At 58.4% G+C, this 23,152-nt stretch overlaps 3 protein-coding genes across 8 annotated transcripts in view; 1 reads left to right on the top strand and 2 right to left on the bottom strand.

The window, feature by feature from the left end:
• MXRA7 (matrix remodeling associated 7) overlaps positions 1 to 23,152 on the bottom strand; it is a 1,130,960-nt gene that overhangs the window by 672,224 nt on the left and 435,584 nt on the right. The gene's annotated exons all lie outside the window — the stretch shown is intronic.
• The window catches only part of JMJD6 (jumonji domain containing 6, arginine demethylase and lysine hydroxylase), a 1,042,475-nt gene that overhangs the window by 633,464 nt on the left and 385,859 nt on the right, over positions 1 to 23,152 (bottom strand). The window lies entirely within an intron of this gene.
• SEPTIN9 (septin 9) overlaps positions 1 to 23,152 on the top strand; it is a 214,791-nt gene that overhangs the window by 84,111 nt on the left and 107,528 nt on the right. Inside the window, exon 1 of one of the 4 annotated variants that reach the window (XM_050764270.1) lies at positions 3,887 to 4,243. The exons of 2 other annotated variants lie outside the window; for them this stretch is intronic. In XM_050764270.1, coding sequence (XP_050620227.1) covers positions 4,189 to 4,243 — 55 coding nt within the window. In that variant the 5' untranslated portion in view covers positions 3,887 to 4,188. Of the gene's footprint in view, positions 1 to 3,886; positions 4,244 to 6,596; positions 7,085 to 23,152 lie in introns of those variants that run through there. One more of the 4 variants, XM_050764268.1, reaches the window with a different exon arrangement.

Here is a 23,152-nt window from a genome sequence, read left to right as displayed (position 1 = left end):
GTCCCAGGTGGCCAGTTGTTGACTGTTAGCTGGCACCCCCCTGGAGGAGGGAGGCTTAGACTGATTCGCAGATAGACTGGAGGTAGAAACGCACCATGGTTTGGATACTGAGGGTGAGGGAAAGAGAGGAGTCAACAATGGTGCCCAGAGACTTCGCTTGACCAACTAGGTGGGTGGTAGTGCCGTTTCCTAAGATGAGGGGCTGTGGGAACTTGAGGGGCTGTGGAAGGCCCTGCCACTGATGGACCCAGGGCTCGGCAGCTCAGGGAGGCCTACTTTGTGTCAGGCCACACAGAGACAGGACCGTCTGGGCCCTGCCCTTGGGAAGTCTCCGTCTGTGAGGACACAGCCCGCCACCTAATGGGGTGTCCCGTCTGGAGCCTTGTTGTTGCTGGGAGAGAGCCCCCCACCTTCCTCCGCTCCCCGAGCCCCTTTTGCTTCATCGCTTCCCTGCCAGCGGAGCTTCTCCATGGAGGCTGTGCCTGGAGGGCGGTCACAGATATGGATGTGTGCGCCAAACGCTGCTTCCTCGTGGATTTCCTCCCCACTCCGTTCCCACGCTTTGCAAGCTTTATTTCTCCGGGGCCTGACCCGTGGGGTTTCTCTCCAGACCTGCTCCTTCCCGTTTCCAGAAAGGCCCGCAGGGGCTTCCTATGGCTCTCTTGCCTGTCCCCATCCCCTTTCCCTCGGGACAGTGACTTGCCGGACGGGTGGGCTACCCACAGGAGGTTTGTGATTGCTTAGACGTCTTTGCTGTATGAAGCTTTGACCTCAAGGCATGATGCAGATGGGAACTAAGGCATGAGTTTCTCCTGGCCGCTGTAACAACTGTCAAAACGGGGTGGCTTATGGCAACGGGAACGTGTCCTCTCACAGTTCTGGAGGCCAGAAGTCTGAAATCAAGGTGTCAGCAGGGCCAGCGTCCTCTGAAGGCTCCAGGGGAAAACTTTTCCCTGCCTCTTCCAGCTTCTGATGGCCCCAGGTGTTCCTTGGCCTGCGGCTGCATCACTCCAGTCTCTGCCTCTGTCTTCACAAGGCCTTTTTCTGTGTCTGTACTTTCTTTTCTGTCTCTTAGAAGGACATAGCATTGAATTTACGGCCCACCTTAATCCAGGATGATCTTATTTTGAGATCCTTGCCTAAATTCTTTCTGCAGAAACCCTTAAACAGAATCAGGTCAAATTTGAGGTTCCAGGTGGGTAGATCTTTGTTTTGGGGGATTCATCATTCAGCCCACTATAGGTCTGTTTGTGCACTGAAGACGCGGGCGGTCCCTTTGGCCAGGGCTGCAGTCGGTCTTGCCTTCTCTTGTGACCTTGGAAGAATGCACCTTGCTGGATGCATAGGCCTTTACAGTTCTTTTGTTCTTGCCAAATTTCAGCTCAGTTTCCTCTCTGCTGCCGACGTGCATCCTCTCTGCCCAGTGCCCCTTCTGGGACTGTGTGTCTAGGCCCCGAGGCCCTAGGAAAGAGGGGTGGGGGCCTCCTCACTACCCTGTAGCAATCAGGCCTCATTAAAATCCTGGAGCCTCAGACTGGACCCAGCCCTTAGCTATGATCAAAGGACAGCCCGGAATATGATTAAAGGGCTAGAGAAAGATGATTTAAGCTGAGAAAGAGAAGGCCAAGGAGCAACTGGATTGTCCTCGAATTTGGAAAAGGTAATTATGACTTGAAGGGTGGTGCCCAGCTGTTTCCCATCTCCTCTGAGGACAGGGAAAAAAAAGGAAATAAATGATGTACAATTAGAGCAGTTGGTTAGATATGAGGGTGAACTTCCTGGCTGGGAGTGTGGCCAAGCCTCGATTTGGGTTTCCTGACAGAGCTTGGGGAACCTCTTTACCTGGAGGTTTCTAGGCCTGGTCATGTGGCTCTGAGTGATTACATTGAAGGGGCAGCGGCTGGGGCTGGGGCTGGAGCCGGTGGGCTCTGAGCACAGTCATGCAGGCACCGGCACTTTCTGGCTGCCCTCCTGCCATTGTCCCTTGGGTTCCCATTTTGGTGAGGCGTGCACCCTGGCAGGGCTCCCCAGGGAACTAAATATGTTTGCTGCACTGTGCGTGGAGACGGAGAATGTACAATTGGCTGACCATGTGCTAATCTGGTGGAACTCCATGCCAGCCCTGGGAGAGAACAATTGCATGGGTGTGTCCACACTCACTAGGTGCTTTTTAGAAAAACACGAGAGAATAATGCTGTGGCTTAGGATGGCTGTTGTGCCGGACCTGGCATCTTCCCAGGGGGCTGTGTTGTTGGACTGAGTTTCTTAGGTACTGGACCCCCAAATCCCCAAATGCGGCGTGGACAGATGACCCAGTAGGGGCTGGACTATCCGATAGGCCCAGGTGCTGGAGTTCAGACAAGAAATACCCTGGCCTGGCATGGAAGATACGGGGTGCTATTAATGGCAGCAATGGCTCCATTTCTGAAACCCGGGCTCCCAGGCAGACGAGGGTGTGCACGCATCTGAAATGTCTGTGGTTTTGCAATTCCCATGTCCACAAACTCACTTGGTTGAAAATAGTTCAAAATATCCAAAGCATGAGGGAGGGAGTGACTGCTTTTCTTAAAAAGGAAGGACTTGATTTCATCTACTTAAAAAGCCACCCAAACCTAGAACATTTTCCGCAAGAGAACCCCCCCCGCGCCCCACCTCTCCAGAATGGCTGGGGAGTCTCAGCACTCCTGCACATTTGGGATATTTCAGAGTGGGTGGGGAGGTGCAAGCGCGCAGCGAGCGACCCTAGACCCAGGATGAGCTCTCAGGCACTCCGAGGCCACACACTCAAGGGACTGGAGCGCAGTTGTAGCGTTTGCGCCTGCTGCTGCGGGGTGGTGGTGGTGTTCTGTGCTGTGAATTCTCACATGGCCCCTGACTCTGGGCAGAGGCCGAGGGTCTAAGGTACGGGGTGGCAGGAAGAGCATGCAGAAGAGGGTTTCTGGCTTTCCAAGGCGAGTGGAAGAAGCGCCTCTCTCTGTTGTAGGTGACACACCTGGAGGGCCCTTCTTGAGGATGAGAGCCTGTTGCTTCTCAAGTTCTGTGTCTAACCCAGGTCCCCAGGTCTACCCCAGCCACTCGGCCCTGCCTGCCTTGTGGGTAATACAGTTTAATGGTAGAGACGGTGGCCTGGAGGGAAGGCTAGGCTTCAGGTTAGGGCCCAGACGGGAGGGAGAAGCCCCCGGGGCAGCTCCCTTTCTGCTCACTCACTGCCTAGCTCCTTCCTTCACACCTTCGGAAACCTCTGCTCCTGACTAGGTCTACTTCCTGCTCTCAGGAGGCCCTTATTGTGGAGGGAGGCGGCGCCTGTCCCTGGCTTCTCTGACAGCCGTGTTCCATCCCCGCCCTGTGCCCCTTCTCCCGGACAGTGCCTTCTCCAGGGCCCACCCACGAGGGTGCAGCAGTGGCCCCCGGGGTGGTGGTCGTGGTGGGGGTGTTAGCTGCAGGGGTGCCCTCGGTGGGTGCGAGTTGGTGGCCTCTCGCTGGTGCCATGGGACTCGCGTGTTCGCCCTGAGCCCCTGGGCTCTTGAGCCCACAGGCTGGGATCCTGCCTGCCAGCCGCGTGCGCCGCCGCTTAACCCTTGCAGGCGCAGCGGCGGCGGCGGCGGTGACAGCGAACTTTGTTTGGCTGCCCAAATACAGCCTCCTGCAGAAGGACCCTGCGCCCGGGGAAGGGGAGGAATCTCTTCCCCTCTGGGCGCCCGCCCCCCTCGCCACAGCCCGGCCTCCACATCCGCCCACATCTGGCCACAGCGGGGCGCCTGGGGGGAGGGGCCGAGGCCGCGTCTCTCGCCGTCCCCTGGGCGCGGGCCAGGCGGGGAGAAGGGGGGCGCTCCGGTCGTGTGCCCAGGACTGTCCCCCAGCGGCTGCTCAGGCCCCAGTCCCCCAGGCCCGGCCTTGACAGGCGGGCGGAGCAGCCAGTGCGAGACTGGGAGGCCGGCGCGGGTGCGGGAACCTGATCCGCCCGGGAGGCGGGGGCGGGGCGGGGGCGCAGAGCGCGGGGAGGGGCCGGCGCCCGCCTTCCTCCCCCATTCATTCAGCCGAGCCTGGGGGCCAAGGGGCTCCTCCGGCAGCGAGCTCTGCACTGCAGGAGCGCGGGCGCGGCGCCCCAGCCAGCGCGCAGGGCCCGGGCCCCGCTGGGGGCGCTTCCTCGCAGCTGCCCTCCGCGCGACCCGTTGCCCACCAGCCACCATGTCGGACCCTGCAGTCAACGCGCAGCTGGACGGGATCATTTCGGACTTCGAAGGTGGGTGCTGGGCTGGCTGCTGCGGCCGCGAGAGTGCTGGAGAGGACCCTACGGGTGGGCCTGGCGCGGGACGGAGGTGCGCCGAGGGCAGGCGCGACCCCCAATCCAGGCGCCCTCCTGTCGAGAGCGCCGCTCGCCCCTGGCCCTGTACCCGCGTCGCCTACGTGGGGGACCCTGTTGGGGGACCCGCGGGGACCCCGCGCGCCCTCACAGGACCCTGCGCTCGTTCTGCGCACTGCCGCCTGGGTTTCCTTCCTTTTATTGTTGTTTGTGTTTGCCGAGCGACAGCAACCTCCTCGAGGGCTCGCGGGGCTGCCTCAGAACTCTCCAGGGCGCACAGTTTCACTCTGGGAAATCCATCGGCCCCCTCCCTTCTACTCTCCCCGGCGGCTCTCAAGCCCCGCTTGGACCCGGCAACAGGATAGGGAGGTCGTTCCTCACCTCCGACCGAGTGGACAGCCGCGTCCTGCTCGGGCGGACAGCCCTCCCCTCCCCCACGCCGCCAGTTTTGGGGCCGCCAATTTGTGCAGCCCGTGGGCCGGGAGCACCGAACGGACACAGTCCAGGCCATGGCAGGTCCAGAGTGGGATGTCCCATGGCCCATTTCCAGGCCTGGGGGACATCCTCATCCGCCTCCCAGAATCGGGCTGTGGGGGGCAGAAGGGGCCTGCGTGCGGGCAGAGAGCGCATTTTGGCTCTCTCCTGTCTTCGGGGTTTACAAAGTATGTTGGGACTTGCGGGGCTGCTCCGTCCAAGCCCGGGTCTGGCGTCCGCGTCCCTGAGCCTGTGAGTGCGTGCGCTTTCCTGCGTCCTCGTGACTCCCGGTGCTGGGGCTCTGCGTCCTGCGTCCGCGGGACTAAATACGGCAGGCAGAGGGGAAGCTCACACAATGGTCTCCAGCGCTCTGGGGCAGGGCTTCTGAGGGGCGGGCCTGCCTTTGCCAGGACCTGGAGCCCCCGCCCCTCTGAGGGGCTCCTACGCCGACTTGGGCAGAGCCCTCTGGTGGGCCGGGAGGGAGAAAGTCTGTTGAAATGAGCAACTGTCCAGGTGTCAGGCCAAGCTGGGACGTGACCAGCCTGAGGTCCTCACCGCTCCATGGCCAGAACCAGGGCTGGCATCTGGGTGTCCTGAGCCCAGCTGCCCACACGGCCCACCTGGGGTCAGCCCCATCTGGGTGGGGGAGGCGGGGCCTCCTGGGGGACCAGAACCTTGGATGGATGCCAAGCAGAGTGCCAGTGGCTGTTCTTCAGGGCTGGGCCTGAGGAGGGTGTGGGGCGGCAAAGGACGGGAGGGGGTTGTGATCCAGTGGCCGCTTGCGCTGTGCAGAATGTGAGCTGGAGACATCATACCTACTTTGTCAGCTTAGTGGTGGAAGCACTTTTTCAGGCTCTAGCCCTTTGCATCTATGCTTCCCAGAGGGAGGGGAGGTCTGGGTCCACAGAGCTGGGAGGGTTTGCTGTTCCCGCCTCCCCTCCACCGCCACACCCCCTCATCTGGACATCTTTGGGCACATGCTCATACCGGGGGGTCTCTCTAGGTCCACTGTGTTCCGTTGAGCCTCCTGCAGGCCCCGAGTGAATGTGGCCTCCCTGCCCCTGCCTCTTTGCAACTCTTCCCTGCAATCGCTCCTCCAGGGGCCTCCCTTGTCCCAAATGTCCAAGTGGCACGACTTAGCCGGTCTGACCACTTTCCAGTGAGCCCTTATGGAGAGAGGGCCTGTGTTCTGCGGGCCTCTCCCCCTGCCCGCGGGATCGAGGTCTCTGCTCTCAGTTCCTAACCGGAAGTGCTGGGTCTCTGGTGGGATTTCTGGGGAAGAACTCTCGGGGCTCAATGGGAGCCCTGTGGCGGGAGGGGAGGCCAGGGTTTGGGGTTGTGTTGGTTGTACAGCTGTCACCATTTGTACCACGAAAGTTGTTAGTGCCCCTGCCTCGAGTCTCTGGGTATAACTCCACCCTCGCCCCCATGCACCTCCATCTGGAGCTGCTTCTGCGGCTGCCTCCCAAGCCAGTTTTGTGACCCTGTAATTTAGTCGGAGACAATGGGCTCATTGAGACCATCCTGGTGCAGCAGTTGACAATCCTTTGGCTCTGGGGGAAGGTTTCTCAGTCTCTGGGGGTGGGGCCTTGATCTGCTGGTTCCCTGTGTGTGTCAGTCTCCCCCTTGTGTACCCTGAATGGTTTTGCTGGGAATTCTGGTCTTAGAGCCATCAGGTGGCCCAAGTGGATGGGTGTGAGAGAGTGTGTGTGTGTGCATGAGTGTGCGTGTGCTTGGGGGCTGACCTGGGGTATGGAAAGTTGACCCTCCCTGGTGCCCAAGGAACCTGGAGTATAGTTGGGGGGTGGGGGTGTGTATACAGGAGATGGACAACCTTGGGTGGACAGATGGACATGGGGAAGGTATGATTGGAGGAGGTGGAGGAGAGAGTATGATTCAGCCCAGCCAGGGGGTGATACAAACAGGCAGCTTCCAAATCAGGGTGGAGAAAGGTCGCCACTAGCTAGCAGGGGAGAAGTCAGTATGGAGGAGGCGGACCTTGAGGGAGAGTAGGAATTGGGTTTCGAGAGGAAGGAGAGCCTTCTGGCCAGCAGCAGCTGGCAGCAGTGGGGGAGGCCGGAATGAGCTGGCTGGAGAGGGGGCTGGGGCATAAGGAGGGGCCTGCCTGTGAAGATCAGATGGGCCAGGCTGCGGAGGGCCAGGCTGCGGAGGGCCAGGCATGCCCGCTGGGAGTGCAGCTGGTCCACGGAAGCATCTGGAGTAGCCGGGAATGGGCGCAGGAGCCGTGCATCGGGAGCACAGGTCTCTTTCCCGGGGCGGCTCACCTGGTGTCTTGGTTCCTGCAAGGTAGGCTGAAAGTGTGGGGAGGAAACTGCCAGCTCCTCGCAGCACTGGGATGGTGGCCCCACGGTTCCTGAGGCCAACGGATGTGGGTACCTGTCACCATGTGGGTTGCTGAGGGGTGGAGACTCCAGGGGCCACCCCCAAAGCAGGACGAGCTCTGAGCCATGGCATCTCTGGGAGCAGTTTTCCAATTGAGCAGACGTCTAGGCCTGGAATCCTGTAGGAGGTTTAGAACTAGTGGCAGTATGCAGGGTAGAGGGCAAGTGACCTGGCATGGGGAAAGAGGGGTAGGTGCCCAGGCTGGCACAGCACACCCCCAAGGAGCAGGTAGACGGGAAGCCGTCCGTGGGCCTGTGTGTGTGCTGGGAGTTAAAATTCTGCCCATGTCCTATGTCCTGGGCACATCTAGCCCCTCCCTGGGGAGCACCTTTCTCTTCACCTTTTCCTTCCCTGCCTGTCCCCTTTGCCCAGGGCCTTCCCCATCCCTCCCGTCTTGGGGACAGAGGGCACCATGGCATTATGCTCCCTTGCCCATGAGTTGCATGGGGATTCAGTCCTTCTGCTGTCCTAGTGGCGTCCGTCAGGCTCAGCGTTCCCAGGAATGGAGAGGGTGTCAGTGTCTTCCATGGACTCAAACTTCCCGCATCCCGCCTTTGCTCCCGCTTCAGGACAGGTCTCCGGGCTTCGAGGTCTTAGGGCTCTGTGAAGGCCCCTATGTAGCAGCAAGGAGAATGTTTTGTATTTTGCCGATGAGATTTTTAGAATCTTATTTTCCACTTTTCCACCGTACAAATGGGCCTCCAGACGACTGCAGCACCCGCCACTGCCCGTAATAGGGTGACAAGAGGGATGACCGTTTCCTCTTTCTCCCTTCTGGTTGGTGGAGGCACGGGGCTGGCGGACGGCATGCACTTTCGTGAATTCAGGCCAAGTCTGTTATCGCAAACACGATTACAACTTGGGTCTTTGTGTAACAAAAGCCTTTCCAAGTGCCAGCTGTTGGCCTGCATTGCTCAGCGGTGTTTGCTGTAACCAGATTTGCACACTGAGAAAAAATCCAAAAGTCCTTGATGTTTGTTGAAACAATCTGGCCCAGGACCCACGTGCTGAGATCCCAGAGCTGTGTGGCATCCGAGCTTCTCCCGAGCCCCCACTGTCGCCCAGGGAGGACCCCCAGAGCTGTGTCTTGGAGGCAGAGCAGGCTGTGGGACCGGCTTCTGGGTGGGAAGGGCCATGTGGACGTGCCTTCTTGCTTGAGAGTCCCGACACCTCCGGGACGTGGGAGCTGGCCCTGGCTGGATTCAGGTGCCTCTTTCCTCCCTAGAGAAAGGCCCCGTTGCTTGGTAATAGGTGCAGACCTGTCCCTAATTAATGCCTATAGGCCTCTTGCGTGATGAATCCTGCCTTTCAGCCAAGACTCAAGGCCTCCTGTGAATACTGCCTCCCTGCAGTTTGAGCTTTTGTGGTGGGAGGCAGGAGCCACGGGGAGCGGGGGCAGGCCTCTTGTACGGGTCCCACAACCCCTGGCAGCACTGATTTGATGCTCTTTGAGTTCAGAACCAGGGCCAGACAGACCTGCTGTCCTGACTGCAAGCTGGTTCATTTAGAGGGGGGCGGACACAGCACCAGGCAGCAGATGCGCCGTGATCAGCCTTGCAGCTGGGCTGTGGGTTACCTGGGCTGGATGTCCGGGAAGAGGCAGATGGAGGTAAACGCCGGGACCCTGCAGTGACTGGGTGACCGCAGGCTGGAATCGATTTCTGCAGGCTGTGGCTGTCCAGGAAGGTTTTGAATGGGGCTAGTGGACAGAGTTTGCATCCAGAGGGGCAGTGCTTTGGAGGAGTGAGGGGCGCGGAAGTGTAGGGATGCCCAGGCTGCCCTCCCTCTGCCATGGGAAAGCTGGGCGGCTTAGATTTCTTCAGTGTCTTTGCCCGCTTCCCTGCCTGCACAGTGGGGTTAGAAACAGCTGTCTTCGAGGGTTGCCGGGGGACTCAGTGAGATGCAGCCCGTGGTGCTGAGCACGGGGCCGGCCACCTAGGGGTGTGGTGGGTGTCGCTGCTGGTGTCGCATCTGGGTGGGAAAAGGGGGCATTTGCAAAAGACAGTAGATTTGGATGCTTAAACATACAGGTCTGGGGATGGGAGGTCTCAGGCAAGAGCCTGTGTGATGCCACTGTGTGAATGAGGCTGGACAGCGCGGTCACCACTAATTATGGAAAGCACGGCAGACACCAGTGCCTGTAGGGCCCGCCTGGGGGTCGCTCTGAGCCCAACAGATACCCAGGCCCCCGGTGCAGCCATGGGACCCCTCTTTTCCTGCCTGGCTGACACTCTGGAGGCTGGAGTCATGTTGGCTGCAGGTTCCTCTTACTGGGAGGTTGTCCTGGTCTTCCCTGTCACCCTCTACCCCCACCCCCACCCCGGAGTGTCACAGATGGGTGGACCATATGCCCATCTGCAGGGCCAAGCGCTGACAGTGAGGTGAGCACTTGCTGGAGGACAGCAGGGGTGCTGGCAGCCTGCTTTTGGCTCTGCAGGCTAGCCTTTCCCTGAAAAGCAGTTGTGGCAGGGTGTGTGTCGCAGGGAGTGGTGTCCACTGCTCTGGACATTCTCTCCCAGCAGGCCTCTGCAAGGGCCCAGGTGAGTGTGGTGCAGAGCTGGGCAGGCAGCTGGAACAGTCTCATCTTGTCCAGTGGTAAGACCAAGGGCTGACGGGCCAAGGCTGCCTGCTGCTCGCCCAGCCTGTGGACCCATCCACTGAGCACCCCTACACCCCCACACTGGGCCCGGGGTGTCAGCAGGTGGAGGGGGGACTGGGTGCCTGGAAAAACAAACTTACCAGAGCCTGAGTCCCCAGGGGTCAGTATCAGGCAGTCACCACAGTGCCTGGTACATAGTGGCCACCTGGTCTCGTTGGCTGTCTTGGTGGTGGAGAGTGTACTTGGTGGCCACACACGACGGGCATCACCCAGGGAAATGCAGATATGCAGATTGTGCACTTGTCTGTAGGAGTCACAGGGACTTCTCAGCCTGGCGACGTGTGGCCTCTGCCTGCCTGTTGGGAGAGAGGTAGCTGTCCCCTGATATCCTGGTGCCAGGAGAGCAGAGCTAGGGTCTCCTCCTCCTTTCTTTGTTCTCTGATATCCTGGTGCCAGGAGAGCAGAACTAGGTTCTCCTCCTCTTTTCTCCACCTCCTATTTCTTGCATGCCCAGGCATCAGGGGAGGTCACATTCGGGGATGAGGCTTAGCCACCCAGTTCAGGGCCTCACTATTGCCATCTCTTCCCTTTGCCAGCCAGCCAAATGCCCCTCCCTCACCGTGCTGGGGATGGGGCTGGCCTGTTCCTCTGAAGTCTCCTTGGTGTATAGCCTAGGCTGGAGCCCCAGGCAGTTCCGCCACCCTCTCCTCCCCCTGCCTTTTTTTTTTTTGATTCGTCCCAGAAACCCAGCCAAAAACCAAGTTCCTGTGCTCTCCCTTGACAAAGCCACTGAGGAAAAATGGTCAAACACTGGCTTTCTTTCCAAAGCCCTCTTGGTTTTTCCCAAATTTGGAGGCTCTGAGTTGCTTATGAGACCAAAGGGTCCGGAACTCTCTGGAACACAGTCACAGAAGTGGGAGGATTTGTCATCTTGCCAGCCAAACAGACCCACCAGTTGGCCCCTAGACACCCCCAGGCGCCTGGGGGCATTTCTGGGCTCAGGCTGTTTAATTTGGTCTGCAGAGCCCCAAGGCTCCGTTTAGACTGGCCCAGCAGACGTTCTAGAGACTTCAAGTTTGTTGTCGTTTTTAAAAGTCCTGCCAATGCCCAGAAACTTAGACAGAGGGACAAGAAGATGACCTCGATGTCAGCTGGGACCATAAACAGCAAGACCCCCCACCCCCATGCCTGCCCCCATGCCCGCCCCCATGCCCGCCCCCACTGCTCCTGTAGCTAGGTCTCCAGGGATTGCCTGTGGCCGTGGGGGAGGCTGGGAATGCGGGGCTCAGACTCTACTTGGCTTCTTGTATTTTTTTGTTTTTCGTTGTCCATCTTCTTTCTCTGAAATTTCTGAATCTCCTCCTACAGGCTTTGGCATTCCGTCTCCCCTGGCATCTCTGGGCCAACTGGGGAAACCATCATTCGTCCAATATCTGGAAAATCAAGGGGCCTGGCCTTAAACACATTGCAGTGCCCTCCTCCCCACATGGCATCGAATTTCCTGTGTCCTCAAAGCCAGGAGCCCGTGCCTTAGATGTGGGCGATGAAGCCTTGCAGACACTTGGAGTGGCTTTCCTGGGAGTCTCCTTGGCCTTCCCATCCACCCGCTTCCCCTCCCCTGCCCCAAACTCTGGCCACGGCCTCGGAGGGGTCTTCTGAGTGTAGGTTAGCCTCTGGGTGTAAAGTTGGGGGACAGTTACCGCACATCCCCCTGTCTTCACGGGGTGCTCCCAGGGGCTCAGGTCTTGGGTGATGGTGGAAGGGTGGGGTGGGGAGTAGGGCATTATCTCGTGCCACCTAGGTATTATGTAGACTCTGGATGGGCAGTTCCCAGGAGCTGGCTTTTCCTTCTCACCCCCTCCACAGCACTGCCCCTCTGAGGGGCTGGAGCTCTCTGGAGCCCTTTGCAGCCTGTGGCAGGTCTTTTCTGAATCTGTGCCTGGTTTCGCAGCCTCCAACCCATAGCCAGTGGCATGAAGGGCGTTCCTGGCTGGCTCTACCTGTGGACCTTGTAGGCAGCAGTTCCCTGGGGCAGGGCCTGGGGACCTAGCACCTCCTTGTGGGACCCCTTGGGCATGAGGGAGGGAGCCACCTGGGCCCCAGACAGACCCCCTTCCTGTCTCCAGGAGGTTCAGGATGGACCTGTCTCATCTTTCTTTTTGGTGGGAAGAGAGCAGTCCCGGGCATGGGGAGTGTGGCCTGGACAGAGCCACCTAGCCTCTCCCCTCCCCCAGGCAGGGCCCTGGAAGATGGAGATGGTTCTGCTCCTGCTATGTCAGCAGCCAGCAGTCTGGTGGATTTCCATGCAGTCCAGGCAGGATCTCCTTCTGTCCCCACCCCCCACCCCATGTGCAGGAAGCTGGTTCCAAGCAGGGACCCTTGGCCCTGCTTTCCACGTGGGTGGGCAGTTTCCCTGCGAGGGGCAGGCCAGGCCCCTGCCCTATGTCCCCCAGAGACCGATGTTATCTACAGTAAGAGCATACAAGTCTTTCTGGCTCCAAACCAGGCCTGGAGGGGCGGCCTTCTCCTCTGTCCTCTGCCTCTTGCCTCCTGTTAAAGGTCAGGGAATGGAGCGCTCTGTACGTTTGCTGGGGTTGGGTTTTTTCCTTTGGTTTAAAATGAAGGGCTGGAATCCCTGGTGCGGACTGCACGGTGAGGGGTATTCCTTGGTGTCCACTTGCCGAGTGTTACTGCTGAATGCCCTGCCAGGCCAGGAGCGTCGTTGGGGGTGGGAGAAGCAGTTGGCTTATTTGTTTAGCCGTCCATGGGTACCCCAAGGGCCAGCTCTGTTTCAGGCACTGGGGGTCTAGGCATGGGCTCAGGAGAAGGGGTAGAACAGGAGGGCTTCCTGGAGGAAGGCTTCCTAGCCAGAGACTGGGGTAGGAATTTGCCAGGCAGATTTCCAGGCAGGTGATGCTGGCCAACTTCTCTTGCCATTTTTTTCTTTTCTTTTCTTTTCTTTTTTTCTTTTTTTGAGACAGAGTTTCGCTCTTGTTGCCCAGGCTGCAGTGCAGTGGCACGATCTCAGCTCACTGCATTCTCAGCCTCCTGGGTTCAAGCAATTCTCCTGCCTCAGCCTGTGAGTAGCTGGGACTCCAGGCACCCACCACCACACCCAGCTAAGTTTTTGTATTTTTAGTAGAGACAGGGTTTCATCCTGTTGGCCAGGCTGGTCTCGAACTCCTGACCTCAGGTGGTCTGCCCACCTTGGCTTCTGAAAGTGCTGGGATTTACAGGTGTGAGCCACTGCGCCTGGCCTTCTCTTGCCATTTCTGCAGACTCATAGTTTGTGTGGAAGACTCTGTCTGCCTGGCACAGCTGCCCTCAGCACTCAGGTGGGAGGTAGGGGAAAGGGCTGTTGGTGCCAGCACAGGTCATGGCATGAGACAGGCTCTTCCAGCCAAGCGGGGTGCACTGCAACATTGGAGGGGCCCTGCTGTGCACAAGATCCAGACTCTGCATCCGTCCTCCTCCCCAGGAGGCCTGGAGGGCTGGGAGGGACCTGGGCTGTGAAATAACCCGGGTGGGAGAGAGGCACTGTTGGAAGGGCAGAGGGGGCTGCAGGTTTGTAGCAGCGAGCTTTAAACCCTGGGCCTCCACCAGAAAACCTCAGAAAGGGATGCTTTGCTTTTTTTCTAGACTACAAAAGAAACCCTTGGCCGCCTGAGCCCCTTGGGGGCGGGTGGGGGAGGAGATCCTTCATTCGCACCTTTGCAGGCCCAGTGCTGTGCAGAGGAAGGAGGGTGGAAGCAAAGGCGGGGTCCCTCCCTAGCGCCCCTGCTCTGTCTGGTTGCTGCTCCCAGCCCCCTGCTCCTGGCCCGGAAACATGGAATCTTGGGACAGCTGGGGTAGGGGGCACAGAACGGAGACCCTGGTGAGGGAGGAACTCTTCCTCCAGCCCTGGCTGTGGCCAGAGCACGGCCAGGCTGGGAGGACCTCACTCAAATATTTACATCTCTCCCAATATTTAAATGATGAAGCAGGCTCCTGCACACAGCTGCCCTGGAGCCAGCTGTCGCCTGCCCTACCCTCCCTCTCTCCCTCCCTCCTTCTCTCCCTCCCTCCTTTTCTCCCTCCCTCCTTCCCTCCTTCTTGCATTCTTTGTCTCTGACCCAAGTCCAGGCCCTTCCAGCTGTTCCCTCGTTACCCACAGGCACCTCCTCTGAGCTTCTTCTTGTTATTTTTCATAACTATTTCCTTTAATTGAGCACCTCCTAGGTGCCAGGCCCTGGGCTGGTACTTTGTATACAAGGTCTCTTTTAATACCCCCGAGAGCCCAACAAGGTAGATTGGGCTGCCGAGGCTCCAGCACTGGAAGGCCGGCCCGGGTCCTCCCAGTGCACACTGCATCCTTCCATCACTCCCCACTGCGGAGACCTGTTCCCTGGCCCCTGGCTGAGCCCAGTGGAAATCTCTGTCTACTAGTCCTTGGAGAGTGGGGATGGCTGGGGGTTCCGACCCTGGGGTTTGACGGGGGCTGCCTTTGCCCCACTTCAGCCTGGCTGCTCTTCCACTCAGTGTCCGTGTTTGCAAAACCAGAACAACAGTGTTACCTGGCAGGCTGGCTGGGAGGCGTGGGAGAGGGTGCACGGAGGGGCTGAGTGAGGTGTCAGCATCATGGGGATCTCCAAGGGTAGCTTTCCCAGGCCCAGGGTGGAGTGTGAAGGAAGAGAGCGCGATGGTCCAGCGTGCCGGTTCACGTCTGGCCTTGCCCTTGCCCACATGGCAATGTAGGGGAGTCATCAGCCTCTCAGTGCCTCGGTTTCCCATCTGTGAAATGGGGACAAGAGTAAATCACTGACTTCAGGTATGGTAAGCACTCATACACATTGACTATTGCAGGATGAACACAGTGAACCCTTCTTAGGCTTCTACTACATGCCAGGCAGGGTGCCAGGCCCTAGTGGAGAGGGGACAATGATGGGCAAACTAGCTCCTGCCCTTGAGGGCTGTCGAGCCGGGAAGAAGGCGCCGGCTGCCCTGGCTGTGACCCGGAGCGGGGTGATTGGCAAAGAGGCTGGCGGGGGGCTGCTCCCTCTCCTGCCTGTGTTCCATGGCAGGGTGTTAAACTGGCTTTTATCATGGATTTCCAAGGCCCTGACTGTGGGACCTCAGGCAGGTTTTAGGACCTTGTGACCTTGTTCCCGCTCGTCATTCAGGCCTTTGTCCTCAGCAGTGCCCAGCACACAGCTACTTCTGCATGTCCTTCAGTGTGTGACTGACCCTAGAGCTGAGACTTGGCGGCTGAGGCTGGACATTGTCCTTAGATAACTCCCGGGGAGGTGGGGGCAGGGTGGGGCTATAAGCTGGCAACTCCAAGTCCCCAGCAGCCTCCAAATGGAGGCTTTCCTCTTGTAGGATTCTCAGGGGGAGGGAGGAGGGGATGGGGGAGATGAGGCTTGTGGGTCTTCAGGAGGACAGAGGTTCACACCTGCAGCTCCCCAGAAACACTTCGGGGTGCCCAGGCTCACCCAGCCTTCCTGAACCAGAACCACCAAGAGTTGGGGACCAGCAGAGTCCATTGTTTAGCAAGATCCAGAAATGATTCTCCTGAACAGTCCGAGCCGAGAGTGACATATCTGGAATCAGAACATTAGGACTACAGAGGAATTGAGAGAACGGGCCCAACATGTGTAGGGACCTCAGCCACATAGCGGCACAGGGAGAAAAGCACCCAACATTGTCACTGTATGAACCTGTTTTACACACACACACACACACACACACACACACACACACACACTCCCCAGTAAAGAGTGGAAAGACATTTGTCAGAATATTGATGGAGGTTACCTGGGTTGTGGGTTTATAGATTTTTCCCTTTGTTTTTCTGCATTTTCCAAATTTTCAGCTTTGTGCCTAAATTCCTTTTACAGTCAGGATAAAAGCAGTAGATGTTATTTTTAAAAGTTCATGGTGGCTCGTGCCCATAATCCCAACACTCTGGGAGGCTGAGGCAGGAGGATTCCTTAAGCCCAGGAGTTTGAGACCAGCCTGGGCAATATAGGGAGACCCCCGCGCCCCCCCCACCTTTTTTTTTGACAGAGTTTCACTGTGTCCCAGGCTGAAGTGCAGTGGCGTGTTCTTGGTTCCCTACAACCTCCTCCTCCCAGGTTCAAGTGATTCTCATGCCTCAGCCTCCTGAGTAGCTCGATTAGACACTTGTATTTGTAGGATTTGGGAATCCTACAAGAGGAAAGCCTCCATTTGGAGGCTGCTGGGGACTTGGAGTTGCCAGCCCACGGATTTTTTAGTAGAGACAGGGTTTCACCATGTTGCCAAGCTGGTCTCAAACTCCTGGCCTCGAGTGATCCACCCATCTCAGCCTCCCAAAGTGCCAAGATTATAGGCGTGAGCCACCACACCCGGCCACAGGAGACCCCCTCTTAAAACAAAAATAAAAATAAAAATAAATAAAAGTTCTCTGTCAAAAAGAAAAACACATCACCCAATCTAATCTCCCCCTGGGATTGGGAGATGAGGAAGCAGAGGCCGGAAAGTGTCACGTTCCCTGGTCGCTGGCAGTCAGGGCACCCGAGGCCCGGGCTGGTTCTCTCCTGCTCCAGGCCTGGGGTGTCAGGTGGGGCCTCTGCTTTGCACAAAGGTCCAGGTGCCTCTGCCAGCACTGCCTGCTTCTGCATTTTTGGCCACAAGGAATGTGGGCCAAAGGCAGGATGCTTGACCTCTGCCCAGGAGGGTGAAGCGGGCTGGTCCTCCTAGTTCCTGCTCCGAGGCCCCTGCGGCTGTGCCTTTGGAAATTGCTGGCCTGAGCTAGTGTGAGGAGCTGGGACAGACCTCATCGTGGCCCTTGTGGGGTCATTCCATGTCCGGGCTGGAAAGGATCTTTCGGTCCAGCCCTTCCTGTTCCTCACCAGGAAACTGAGACCAGAGAGGTCATCTGCCTGGCCCGGGGTGGGGTGTAGATGGCCCTTGTGACTCCTGCATGCCACGTCCAGACAGTCCCTCAACTGTGGGCTTCCCATACAAGCTGGGGACAACTTAGCCGAAACCTGCGATATAATCAAGAGAAGAATGACTCCTCCTGCAGCCCTGTGCCCCACAGGCTCTTTCTCCTGACCCCACCCCTCCTGCAGAGGGGCCTCATGCTGGTGGGTGGGTCCCTGTTGCTGCAATGGGCCCGGGCAGTTTCTGGGCAGTGGAGGCTTGGCTGTCTTCCTGTCCAATGTCTCCTGTAGCCCACGCTGTCCGGGAAGGGCTGGGAAACGCTCAGCCACTGGGGACTTCACAAGATGGGTATCCGGGAGATGCTGATTGGCAGGTCTGGCTCCCGTGGCCCGCAGGCAGGTCAGAGGTCACAGTGCTGAGCTGGGCTGAGTTGGCAGCTCAGGGCAGTGGGGGTGGGGGCACCTTGCTCAGCCGTGGGCCTCTCTGGCACCAGGGTTTGGAGCTTTTACTGTAACAACTCCTTCAGTTTTTCCTTCTCTCATAGGCCACCAGCAGAATTGAGGGGCCCTCTGTTGATGAGGTGTGGCCTGGGAGGGGGTAGTTGTCTGTCCAGCTGATCCTCGCGGACAGGTGACCACAGGCTCCCTGCCCCGGGGGGTTGGGGGAAAGATCCGGGAGGCCTCTCTGGCTTCCCTACTTGGAAGGAAAGAACGGGCAAAGGGGAGACACTTTACGGGGACACATTTCAGCCAGTTAACCTCTGGCCATGCTGGGGGCACAGTGCCTGCCCTGCCCACCAAAGGGGTCAGTTCTCTCCAGGATTTTAGCTTCAGCCTTCAGTGCAGGGCAGATGAGCACTCGGAGGCCCAGAGCACTCATATCATGAGAGAGAAGAATAAATTGCCCACCACCTGGAAGCTGTGACTGCACGGGCACTGAAGAAGGTTAAACAGAAGAGCGAGACACACCTGAAAGTGTGACCTGAAAGTCCTGGGGTCGGTGTGGTTAGCCCAGATAGCTGGGGAGCTTCGGGTACCAGGCTTTGGAGGGGAGGAAGACCCCCGTGACAGTTTGCTGGGGCCGCTGGAACAAAGCCGCATGAACTTTGGGGGCTTAAAATGGTTCTGGAGACCGGAAGTCCAAAATCAAGGTGTCGGCCAGGCTGATCCTTTGGGGGCTCTGAGGGAGGCTCCGGCCCAGGCCTGTCTCCCAGCTTCTGGTGGCTCCCGGGCGCCTCTAGGCATGTAGATGCATCATGCCACTCCCTGCTCTGTCTTCATGTGGCCTTTTCTGTGTCTCCGTGTCTTGTAAGGACGCTTGTCATTGCATTTCAAGCCCACCCTAAATCCAGGATACTCTCATCTTGAGATCCTTTATTGCATCTGCAGAGACCCTGTTCCAGCTCCTGTCACATTCACAGGTCTGAGGGCTAGGGCTCTGGCATGTCTTCTGGGGGTCACTATTCAGTCCACTGCAGCAGCTGATCTTAGGCGAAGCAGAATGTTCTAGGCTTGGGGTGAGTGGAGGGAGCAGGCGGAGCAGGAGACCAGGTTCGAAGAGACCGCGGATCTCTTCTGTCTGATGAGGGCATGATAAGGTTCTTATCTCGGGCCCTCTGAATGGCGGCCGCCTCTGAGGAGACCCTTTCCCCTGGACCTGCCCCTCCAGAAACCTCCGCTTAGGTCCAGGTCCCACGGTGGATGGTAAGAGGCGGCTCTCTCTGCCACTCTTGATGGGTGAGTGTGTGAACAGGGCTGGGAGCGGGACACTTGTCATTTCTGTGGACAGATTCCAGAGGCTCCTGCATTTGCTGCTGGGGAGGGTGCCTGATCTAGCCTGACCCCCCGACCCCCCACCTCCCCCTTCCCACCCCCCACCTCCCCCTTCCCACCCCCCTTCACCAACCCTATTCCCAGAGCTTCACTTCTCCAAAGGCAGGTGCCGTTCCCTGGACTTCTCAGCAGCTACCCCCTACCCCAGACCCCTCTCTTGTTGGCCCCTCTGGTCTCAGTGCCCACTCCTCCCTGGGCTACCGGCCCCTCCTCCATCGCGAGTCTTCTGGGCTGAAGTGTGGGGCCCCCCGGCTGTGTCTGGCTCTCGGGGTATACCAGGGGTCCCCCCAGGGGCCCGCCCTGCCCGCTAGGTTTCCAGGGAGCTTTTCAAGTTCTTAGTTGGGCTTGATTGAGTTTCCCAGGTGCGTTGTCTCAGAGCAGGAGGGGCCCCGGCCGAGTCCGAGAGTCCCCTCAGTCACACCCTGGGCTGTTTGGAGCAGCCGGCAGCCCGTCTTCTGGTGGCCCTGCCTCTCTGTGGTTACCCCTTGTGGAATCTTCTGCGTCCAGTTGCGGCCTCTCCTACACAGCAGACCCACCACCCCCTCTTATCTGTGATTCTTCTTTGTCAACCTCTTCATGTCTTTGAGGATGGAGACCAGGTCTCCCTCACCCTGGAGTTCAGCAGAACCTAAACCGGGCGGATCCGTGTAGGTTCACATGGGGGCTCTGTGACCACTGTGGCTCTGCCCTCACCTCCAGCCCCACTTGGTGTGCTTTGGGTCATGTCATTCAGTGCTGGTCCCCCACACCTCTCCCCTGGCTCTGCAGGCCTGGGAAGCAGCTGGCTCCTGGGTGCAGCTATGAACAGAGCCTGAACTCTGCTCCCTGGGGTCACCATCCCCTGTAATTAGGCTGCAGCTCATATTGGCTAGGGCAGAGGCCATCTGCTGCCCGCCTTGGGGCCACAACACAGAGAGCCCCGTGATTAATGGAGGCTCCACCTGGGCCAAGTGGCCCCTGGTGTTAGGCTTTTTCTTTTTTCTTTCTTTTTTTTTTTTTTCCCATTTTTTAAGTGCTTGTAACATTTCCCCTCATCGACAATGAGATGAGGAGGGAGGGAGGGGTGGCTTATCTGCCCAGGCAGATCAGGAATGGTCACCACCTGTGTGTGCAGTGACAGGTCTGGGAACAGACAAGGGAGAGCTTGTCCGGGAGGCTGGACCCTCACACCGATGCTGCCTGTGCCTGGCAGCTCAGTCCCGGGCTTCGGAACAGACACTGACCAACGGGCTCCTCAGGGTCTCCAGGCCCGGGTCCTGGTCCCTGGCAGAGCTTCCCGTCCGTGGAAAGGATCACAGGACAGCCTTGCTGGCTCCTTGTGGGGAGCTGGGATGTGTTTCTAAGAGCAGCATGCGTGAAGCCCGGGGTTTGGGCAAAGGAGTGTTTGGAGAAGTGTCTGCTGTTGTTGGAGGGTGGGGAGTAGAGGGGAAGGAGGGGCAAGCGGTGGGCTGAGGAGGTGGCTGGCCACCCTTTGGTGGGGACGAGGGGCTATGGACAGACCTGGAGCCAGCATCACGTGTCTCTGTCTCCAGAGTCGAGGACGGAGAGCTGCCAGAGAGGCCCTGGCGGGGTGTCTGGGGGCACCTAAAGGACGTGGGTGGATTAAAGCTGAGGAAAGCCTCATTTTGGGGGACTCCGTACTTAACCTTTGAGGCCCTCAGAGCTGCAGCCTGTGGTTTTTCGAAGTCAGTCACTTCCCAGGGCCTCCCTCCTGCCTTCAGCGACTGCCATTTATCTGGGAGTCTTTGACCCAAGGAGACCTGAAAGGTCATCTGGTCCCTCTCCTACCCCCAGGCAGGCCACACCTAGACCCTCCCACACAGATCCGTCCTCACACTTCTGCTGCCTTCCACGAGGGAGGGAGGGAGGGTGGGCGGCCTTCTCACCCAGGCCCTGGTGGCCCCACCCCAGCCAGGAAATTCTTCCTCTTTATCTGCCTCACATCTCTTCCCCTGCGGCTTCCGCCCATTTCCCCTCAATCTGCTCCTAGTGGAGCAGCCAGCAGCTGGTTTAAAACCCGGGGGTGGGGGGTGGGGGGAGCGCTAGACCAGTGCATCACGTCTGAGTGTGTGCCAGATGCGCTCCCATTCCCATAACTGATTTAGTAAAGAAAAAAGGAAGTCCAGCAACTTAGCGCGACTTTAAAGTCTGCCTGGAATGACCCTGTGGCTGCCGGAACCAGGGGCACACGGTAGATGGGGGGAGCAGGCACAGAGAGGCCTTCGTCCCAGATCAGTCGCTGTGGCCCTCTTGGAGGCTAGGCTGTCTTTCAAGAACAGGACCCAAGGCCCTGCGAGTGGTGGCCTCCTCTGGAGCCTTTACTGTGGTCCTGGTTCTGCTCTGCATAAAGAGAGATGGCTTGAAGCAGAAGCTGCTATGTGGCTGTCCCAGGTGCCTGGCACAGCTACGAGGTGGCTCCCTGACTCTGGGTGTGGTTACTCCAAGACCCTTCTCTGGTGGGGCACAATTCTGGCCCCAGGTAGGGCGACCGTAGCGGACACTTGGGAGTGAAAGGGACCCTTGAATGACTACGGTGGGACAACAGATGTGAGCTGGGATTGTCCCGGGAAGGCTGGATGTATGGGCCCCTTGGGCCAGAGGAGACACAGCAGAAAGCTCTGTGGCTGATGGGACCCAGCAGGAGAAGGGCCGGCCGAGGCTGGGGCAACGCGCTTGCCTGCTGTGAAGGGCCTGTGTGAGCTGATGGCTGACGGTGGGGCGAGGCTGCCTCCTGCCAGGCTAGACCAGCTCCAGGCCACCCATATCCCCTTTCCAGAACCAGTGAATCCGTGGCTAGAAGGGGCTTCAGAATTGACAGGACACTCAGGGAGTCGAACGGAATGGCGGGAGTGGCCGCAGCAGGCTCAAGGCCTCCTCCGCTTTGTTTTCTGTGTTCTGTTCCTGGCGTCTATATCCTGGGGTTGCTGTGACAGATGCCACAACCTGGGAGCTTACAAACATAGCTTCCGGCGGCTCCTGGAGATTCCCGGCGTTCCTTGGCCTGCAGACGTATCACCACCATCTCTGATCTCTGGCCCCCGTCTCCACGTGACTTTCTCCCCCTGCCTGTGTGTCTTTCTCCTTTTCTGTCTTTTATGAAGGTGCTCACCATTGGATTTAGGGCCCACTGAATTCAGAATGATCTCACCTTGAGATCCTTACCTTAATTACATCTGCAAAGATCCGTTTTCCAAATGAGATCATGTTCGCAGGTTCCAGGAGTTAGGACTTCAGACATATCGTTTTGGGGGACACTGTTGAAACCACTACGTTTAGTAAACTCAGAGTTGGTGCCAGTGTCCCCTGCGGACACCATAGCAGATTCTGGAAGCTACTTGTAAAGGAATCCGTAGGACTTCTTTTCCTTTCTGGCTGTGTAGCTGGGCTCAGGAAAGCTGCTGGTTCAAGCTGGGGCTGGTTCAGCTGGTGCTGGCTTGCCAGGTTGCTCGAGAGCTTTATCCAGGGAGAAATTAACATCACAAAGTTGGGGGATAAGAGAAGGTTTGGAATCCCAAGGGCTGACTGTTGAGGTCGGCGGCCCACCCCTTTGTGTTCCATCTTAGGGGGACCCAGGGCTGCCAGGGCTCCGTTTTGGGAAGGAATACTCTGGGCCGCTGTGCCCCATAGGCAGGGTGGAGGGTCCCCTTGCAGCCAGCAAGCTGCTCTTCCTGTAGCGTGCAGAGGGAAGGAGGAGGCTTGTTTATTTCTCTTGGCCTCAGCCGAAAATCCAACCACAGGCTCTGGCACGAGGCAGACCTGCTCATTCTCACATCATCATTGCGGAGTGAGCCAGGCCTCCTGGGTGGGGCTATGATGAGCAGGAAGGACCCCCGGAGTGCCTGGGACTTCTCAGGCCCAGGGTTGCCAGAGGCAGAGAGAAAGAAGCCTCCTCCTAACCCTTGAGCAAAGATAGTCATCAGAATCCGTCAGACGGGGCAGGGTGACCTCATGGTCACCCTGAGTGGCCTCCTGTGGCTCTTCCCTGGGTGCCGATCCCCCTGGTGCATTTGAAGTTTGCAGGGATGCTGTTGACGCTTCCTGCACCTCCATCCAGGGCTTGGTGGAAATGGTTCTTTTCCTCCTTGTCCAGAGGTACCGGTCAGGCCCTTGGTAAGATTGCAATCTTACAGGGTGTTGAAATGTAGGCCTGCATCCAACTGGAGAGTCAGGGAGCAGGGGCTGTGTGGATGATGCCCCCAAGTCCCAGACCTCAGTCGACAGGCCACGTGTGCAGATAAGCCTGGGCAGTCAGTAACCCTTGGCCACCAAGCTGGCCTCCTGCAGACTGGGCCGGCCCTGGAGGCGGGTCTTAGCTGCTAGCCCGTGGCCCAGCCAGGCCTGGCCTTGGGAAGGCAGAGGGGAAGGGGACTGGGAAAGGGACCGAGCTGGAGGTGGCGGCACCCCAGTTCTTCTCTCCTAGACCCTCGGCAGGTTTGAACTATCTGGGTGCGGCTCTCTGAGGAGGGAGCGCCTCCGCCTTGATGTGGACTCTACCTTCTGTTCACATTGTCCCTGTCCCTAAACAAACGTGGCTCTCTGTGGGGAACCGGGGGGCCGCCCTCCCCGACACTGCTGTTTCCTGGCTTCCCTTTGCAGGCTCTGCTCAGCTTCACTGCACCTATTTTTAAGCCCTTC

The sequence above is a fragment of the Macaca thibetana genome, chromosome 16, assembly GCF_024542745.1.
Source record: "Macaca thibetana thibetana isolate TM-01 chromosome 16, ASM2454274v1, whole genome shotgun sequence".
Classification (NCBI taxonomy): domain Eukaryota; kingdom Metazoa; phylum Chordata; class Mammalia; order Primates; family Cercopithecidae; genus Macaca; species Macaca thibetana.
Note: the sequence above shows the minus strand (reverse complement) of the source record. Positions and strands in the feature narration are given on the sequence as shown.